This window comes from Melospiza melodia, unplaced genomic scaffold, assembly GCF_035770615.1.
Source record: "Melospiza melodia melodia isolate bMelMel2 unplaced genomic scaffold, bMelMel2.pri scaffold_44, whole genome shotgun sequence".
NCBI classification, from domain to species: Eukaryota; Metazoa; Chordata; class Aves; order Passeriformes; family Passerellidae; genus Melospiza; species Melospiza melodia.
The window spans coordinates 4,849,386-4,856,471 of record NW_026948761.1 but is presented as its reverse complement, the minus strand read 5'-3'; the positions used below and the strand labels follow the sequence as shown (position 1 = coordinate 4,856,471).

At 52.2% G+C, this 7,086-nt stretch overlaps 1 protein-coding gene across 1 annotated transcript; it reads right to left on the bottom strand.

Annotated features, from left to right (window-relative positions):
* Positions 1-3,882: 3,882 nt before the first annotated feature.
* On the bottom strand, positions 3,883-4,719 carry LOC134434599 (olfactory receptor 14J1-like; the record flags this gene model as incomplete). The annotated part of the gene is made up of 1 exon (XM_063183253.1): positions 3,883-4,719. A coding segment is annotated over one exon (837 nt), but the record flags the coding sequence as incomplete, so codon positions are not given.
* Positions 4,720-7,086: the final 2,367 nt, after the last annotated feature.

Here is a 7,086-nt window from a genome sequence, read left to right as displayed (position 1 = left end):
TGGGAACTTCTCTGAGGGGGAACAATTTTTCCACCTACCCACTTTGGAGCGGGTGTTACAACATCAGCTGTGGAGGCTGACTGGTTAACTTCACTCTTGGACATGAGATTCTGAGATGTTGTTTGGCTTCTCATTTGTGCTGTGGGAGGCAGAGCAGGAACTTGCTGGTGAATTGGGGTGCATGAGATGGCAGAGGTAAGGGAACAGTAGTGAAGGGTAAAGAGAGTGAGCAGAGGGTGGAGGGGAAGGTGGTGGAGGTATAACTGGGTTAGGAGGTGGTAAAGGAATGACACTGGGAGAGGAGAAGGAACTGCATCCACAGCAAGAGGAATTGGAGGAAGGATTTGAGGTACTGCAAGGGTAGGGTGAAGTAAGTGGTCAAGGAGGTCCCAGTTTTTGTCAGCCTTCTCAGCCTCTTCTTCTTCTTTTACCTTACTAGATTGCTTTCCCACTTTTACTTTATAGACTCTTGTATTTTTCTCGTGTGAGGTGTACCTTAGGCAACAGGTGACGTTCTGTACGTGATGGGCCTTTTGCAGGAACTTGGGGAAAAAAAAGAAGGTGCATCACCTTTGGACAGAGAGGCAGGTAACTCAGGAAATGTGTAAGGATGTTGTTAGGTCATGCAGAAAGAAAGTTAGAGAGGTGAAAGCTTAAGGCTTAACCAGGCCATTTCTGTGAAGGATAATAAAAATGTTTCTATAAATACATTAATAGCAAAAGGAGGTACAAGGCCAATATCCATTCATTATTGGGGGACATATGGTTTCCAAATATGAGGGAAAGGCTGAGGCACCTAACCGCTTCCTTGTCTTAATTTTGAAAAATCAGACAGGTTGTCCTCAGAACAAGAGTTCTCCTGAGCATGTGGATGGGCACAGGGAGCAGAACAGCCCCTGTAATCCAGGAGGAAGCAGCTGGGGTCCAGCTGAGCCACTCAGATGCTCACAGGCGTCTCTGGGAGGAGATGGGATCCATCCCAGGGGGATGAGGGAGCTGTGGATGAGCTCCCCAAGCTGCTCTCCATCATTTACCATCAGTCCTGGCTCAGCAGGGAGGTCCCAGAGGACTGGAGGTGCCAGTGTCAGCCCATCCCCAAGAAGGGCTGGAAGGAGGATCTGGGGAACTCCAGGACTGTCTGCCTGGCCTGGGTGCCCAGCAAGGTTATGGAAAAGATCACCCTGAGTGCCATCCCAGGGCACCCACAGGATGGCCGAGGGGTCAGAGCCAGCCAGTGTGGATTTCAATATCTGCACTGATGATCTGCATGAGGGGACTGAGTCCAGAATCAGCAAATTTGCAGATGACACCAAACTGGGTGTGAGTGTGGATCTGCTGGAGGGTAGGAGGGCTCTGCACAGGGCCCTGGGCAGGCTGGATCCAGGGCCCAAATCCAACAACGTGAGGTTCAACAAGACCAAGTGCCGGGTCCTGCACTTTGGCCACAACAACCCCTGCAGTGCTACAGGCTGGGGACAGAGTGGCTGGACAGCAGCCAGGCAGAAAGGGACCTGCAGGGACTGATGGACAGCAGGCTGGACATGAGGCAGCAGTGTGCCCAGGTGGGCAAGAAGGCCAATGGCTGCTGGCCTGGATCAGGAATGGTGTGGCCAGCAGGAGCAGGGCAGGGATTGTTCCCCTGTGCTCAGGACTGGTTGGGCAGCCCCTTAAATGCTGTGTCCAGTTCTGGGCCCCCCAATTTTGGAAGGACATGGAAGGGCTGGAGCATGTCCAGAGAAGGGCAACAAGGCTGGGTAGGGGTCTGGAGAACAAGTCCTGTATGGTGTGGTTGAGGGAGCTTGGGTTTTTTATTGGTGAAAAGAGGAGGCTCAGGGACACAAGCTGGTGTCAGGGCACAGGTTGGATTTGATGTTCTCCAAGGTCTATTCCATTCTTGCTGATTCTGTGATTTTCTGAAACCACCCTTGGAGCAGTTGCAGGATGAGCCCTGGGCCTCCTCTTCAGAAGCTCCAGCAGCCCAGGTCCCTCAGCTTCTCTTGCCAGCCCCAAAGCCCATCCTGTCTGTCCTGCAGAGCCTCTGCAGCTCCTCCTCACTGCCCAGAACAGGGAGCCCCAGAGCCAGACACAGCAGCCCAGATGTGCCTCCCTGGCCTGGGGTGCCTCTGGCAAGGGAGCAGCACCAGGCACTGCAGGAGCCTGCAGACAATTCCTGCAGCACTTGTAGGATGATCCTGCTGCCCAAGGGACGTTCTCATGGGGCCAGGTCAGGAACTGCAGTGGAGAGTGGGGCCAGAGAGGAAAGGGCAAACAGGGCTGGGCTGTTTGCAGGGGACGGGACAGAGATGGGCAAGAGGAACAAATTTGTACAAGCAAAGAGTACAGAAAGCAAAGGTGAAGTAAGGGAAATGGTCAGGGCATTTTGGGGGTGGCTGCCAGGTAGCCTTGGCTCTGAGCAACAGCGTCTGCAGTGGGACAGGAAACTCCCAGCTGATGGGAACAAACTTTCTGGCTGTCTGCAGAGGCCAGGACAAAGCTGAGTGGTTTCCCTGGTGTCCCCCAGCCCTTGCTGGTCCCAGGGGCTGATGGCATTTGTGCTCCCTCAGCTTCATTTCCCCACAGCAACAGCATGGGGGTGCTCCCCCTGCTGTGTGCAATGCAAACAGGGGCTGCTGAGCCAGTGCTGCCGTGTCTGTGCCTGCAAGGATGGGGCACCTGTGTGAGCTGGGGGAGAGGCCAGGGCTGCAGAGGGGGGATGTTGTTGGCAGATCCATGAGGACGCTCTGGGACACTGCCCTGGGCTGTGCAGCTCACTGGGGATGGATCAGCCCCTGCTCTGCTGCTCCTTCCCATCTGCCCCAGGGCCCTTGCAGAGCCCCAGCCATGCTGTTTGCCCCTAGCCTGCCCATGGCCAGCCTGGGGATTCTCACGGAGCTTTTCTGTGCTGAGCATTGGCCTGGGTGTGTTCTTGAGAGAGCCTGGGCAAGGAGCCTGGAGCCCCCAGGCCCTGGGCTGAGGCGTCAGCGCTGCCCCAGCAGTGCCCATGGCCTGTCCCTGCTGCAGCCCCGGCACTGCCACCCCCAGGGATGTGCCCGGCCCCGAGAGCACTCAGGCCCTGCAGCAACACCAGGGCCACCAGGGCAGCGGGGCAGGGCCACGGCAGCAGCACTGGCAACACCAAGTGCTGCTGCTGCTGGGCACAGCTGCTGGGCCAGCACTGATCTGCCTCCAGCTCTGCACACAGACATTGCTGTTGCAGCTCCAGAGAAGGCAACAAAAGGGCATCTCTGCAGAAAACTCTTCTGGGACATCCTTTAGCTGCTTTAAAGCACTGAGGGTGCAGCCCCACATTGACACAGTCTGTGCTACAGTGAGTGTGGAGAGAAACAAAATGACAAATTGCATTTTCAGTGCCATTTCTCTGTGGAAAATACAGAAGGGCTTTACAGCTAGCTTACAAAAAAGCTGCGGTAATGGATGAAATAACAACTGATGATTTTAGAGTGTATCCATAGCAAGGAAGAAGACAAAGCATCAGCATGTGAACAGATTTGAAAAGATACATGTAAATTTTTGTAAGCTAGACTAGGTGCATGCGTAAATGTGTATACGTACCTTATTAAATTTCTGTAAAACTTTTGCTAATTATATTGATACAAAGATCTTTGCTCTAATGAATATAATAAGTTATTGTGATGTACTTAATGACTTTAAGATGATGCTTTCTTAAAAGTATATAAACTAGAGAACACATGTTGGTCACATCCAATCTAAGAGTATCAGACAAGATTGAAAATGTAAAACAAAGAAAAGGAACCTCCAAAATGAAACCAAGAGAACGTATCAAAAACGAGTTTTATTACAAGTGATTTGTAGAAATTGGACAGCAGTTTAATGTTCCTGGAAGCATCCAGTCATCAGTCTCCACACTGCAGCCTTGAGCTCCTGGTTCCTCAGGCTGTAGATGAGGGGGTTCAGGGCTGGAGGTACCATCGAGTACAGAACTGACAGGGCCAGATCCAGGGATGGGGAGGACATGGAGGGGGGCTTCAGATGAGCGAACGCTGCAGTGCTGAGAAACAGGGAGACCACAGCCAGGTGAGGGAGGCAGGTAGAAAAAGCTTTGTACCGTCCCTGCTCAGAGGGGATCCTCAGCACGGCCTTGAAGATCTGAATATAGGAGAAAACAATGAACACAAAACAACCAAAATTTAAACACACACTTAGAGCAATTGGGACAAATTCCCTGAAGTAATGTTTGGAGCAAGAGAGCTTGAGGATCTGTGGGATTTCACAGAAGAATTGGCCCAGGGCATTGCCATGGCACAGGGGCAGGGAAAATGTATTGGCTGTGAGAAGCAGAGCAGTGAGAAAGCCACTGGCCCAGGCAGCTGCTGCCATGTGGGCACAAGCTCTGCTGCCCAAGAGGGTCCTGTAGTGCAGGGGTTTGCAGATGGACACGTAGCGGTCGTAGCACATGACAGTCAAGAGATAAAACTCTGTTGCTGCCCAGAAAACAAAAAAAAATACTTGAGCAGCACATCCTGAGTAGGAGATGTTCCTGGTGTCCCAGAGGGAATTGTGCATGGCTTTGGGGACAGTGGTGCAGATGGAGCCCAGGTCAGTGAGGGCCAGGTTGAGCAGGAAGAAGAACATGGGTGTGTGCAGGTGGTGGCTGCAGGCTACGGCGCTGATGATGAGGCCGTTGCCCAGGAGGGCACCCAGGGAGATGCCCAGCAAGAGGCAGAAGTGCAGGAGCTGCAGCTGCCGCGTGTCTGCCAATGCCAGCAGGAGGAAGTGGCTGATGGAGCTGCTGTTGGACATTTGTGCTGTCTTGGCATGGGGATCTGTAAAAATAGTAATCATGGAATCACTGGGTTTGGAGAGGACTTTAAATATCCCAGCACAGCCTGGGGGCACCCTCCGCCAACTGCCTGCCCAGGGCTCTGCTGCCTGGAGCTGTCCCTGCCATCAGCTGCTTCTCTGTGCCCAGGGCTGGGCCCTGCCAGTGCTGCCAGAGCCCAGCCCAGCCCTGGGGGCTCAGCTCTTCCCTGCAGAGCCCTCCCAGCTCAGGCACTGTCCAGGGGCAGCTCTGGCTCTCCAGACTCTGATGCCAACGTCAGAGCAACCCTGAGGATGCTGGAAAAGCAACACTGATGCTGTCTCTAAATGGTGCTTGGCTGATTTCTGCACTGCCTGGTTTATTCATATCTGGGAGATTTTGTTTGTTTTTTTTTAGTATCATTCTGATATTAAAAATATCTATGTGCTATTTCACATACAGGCAACCTAGAGCAGTAGATTAATAAAACAGGGTTTCCCTTTTTATGCAACCCCTTCCTCACTGTGCTCCCTGTATAATCTACTTGGACATGTTGTGGAGTTAAGTGCCATGCTGGGACCAGTGCTGAACAATGCAGCATCACCACCACACAAGGATAACACATCCAAACCTTACCAGCTGTTTGTCCCACCAAGATCTTGTCCTCCAGTGCTGGGAGCAGCTGCCAGGGCTGGCTGAGAGCTGTCCCTGGCAGGCAGCAGAGTCCCTCATACAGCACAGCGCCCTGGGCTGCAGGACCCTGCTCTGCAGGACAGCCCTGGGCAGCCCTGGCTGCTCTGCACAAGAGACAATCAGAGAATGTACTCAGAGAATCTGTATGCATTGTGATGTTCCAGCTTTAGGATATCATTCCAGGAGCTGCAGCTGCATTGTCCTGCAGCCAGATGTTCCTGTGCCAAGGGCTGGCAGTGATTCTGCCCCAAGCACTTCTCAGCACCTTCCCAGCCCTGACTGATTGAAGCTCTCTGTGCCTCTGTGCTGTGCCCAGGGTGGCTGCAGGCAGTGCCCCAGCCCTGCTGGGCTGGAAGAAGAGCTGCTCATCAAGAGAAATGTGCTTTTGAAACTCCTCTTGGTTACCAGGAGCTGCCTCTGTGCCAGGAGCCCAGCCCAGCTCAGCAGCACAGACACAGCACCAGGACTTTAATGAGCCTCTGGGGCTTTGTGCTCAGGCCCTGAACATCAGTCCCTGAGAAGGAACTGAAGAAACCTCTCCAGAACTCCAAGTCAGAATCCAAATCCAAAGTTTCTTGGACTTTTAATGGGTCCCACTGAGGGACACAACTGAGAAAGTGTCCCCAGGTAGAGCAGAGAACTGGAGGCAGTGATGACAGGAGAGGACAAAGAGAAGCCAGGTCTTGGTGCCCTGGGGCACAGCAGCAGGGTCTGTGCCACCAAGGGCTGTGAGGAGACACCTTGTCCTGAGGCCCTGGGGCCTCCTGGCACAGCCAGGCTGGGCACTGTCAGCCCCTTGTGCTGCCCTCAGCATCCCCCCCTAGCCGACATCCCTGTGGCCTCAAGGATCTGCTGGAAGGAGTCCCTGGGGAGCCTTGCTCAGGAATGGCCCTGGGGGGGTCTTTAATGCTCCCTGAAGGGACTGCAGGTTTTTGAAAGGACTTTGAGTTTGGCTTTTGCCTTGGAGTCTCTGAGAGGTTTGTGCAATCATGGCCTCCAATTATCTGCTGTATTTAGTCCCTGGAGAGGCTTTGTCAGTAACAACACTCAGTGGAGGTCATTAATACTTCATGGTACTTCAGTTATTTTAAGGTACTTGGTGTTTCACTTTTGATACAGACTCTGTGAGAGTTTTGTGCAATCATGCCCCCAGTTATCTATTTTAACGAGTCCCTTGAGAGCTTTGTACTGAAACTTAGCAGGGCTCATTAATGCCTAAAGATACTCAAGATTTTTAACGTACTTTATGGATTTAAGAATACTTTTAGGTAATTTTAAGGATTTTCTTGCCCACACTGAGTCTCTGAGAGGTTTTTGTGCCATCCTGACCTCCAGTTCTCTCCTCCAAGGAGTCCATGAGGAGCCTGTGTTGGGTATCTTCCCCCCATTCTGTTTTACAATAAAGATGGAACTGAAAGAATTTTGTAAGACCTTCTAAAAGCATCCAAACAAACATGGGACAATTAACAATACAACAGCAACCACTAAGAGAATTAATAGTCCTTTTTTAGCTAGACATCATCCAACCCTTTAGTGCCTTGGATTGGGGGAGTTTATTGACCCAGTCTTTGTTTTCTACCTGAAGCTTCTTGAACCCTTTCTTCAGTACCGTA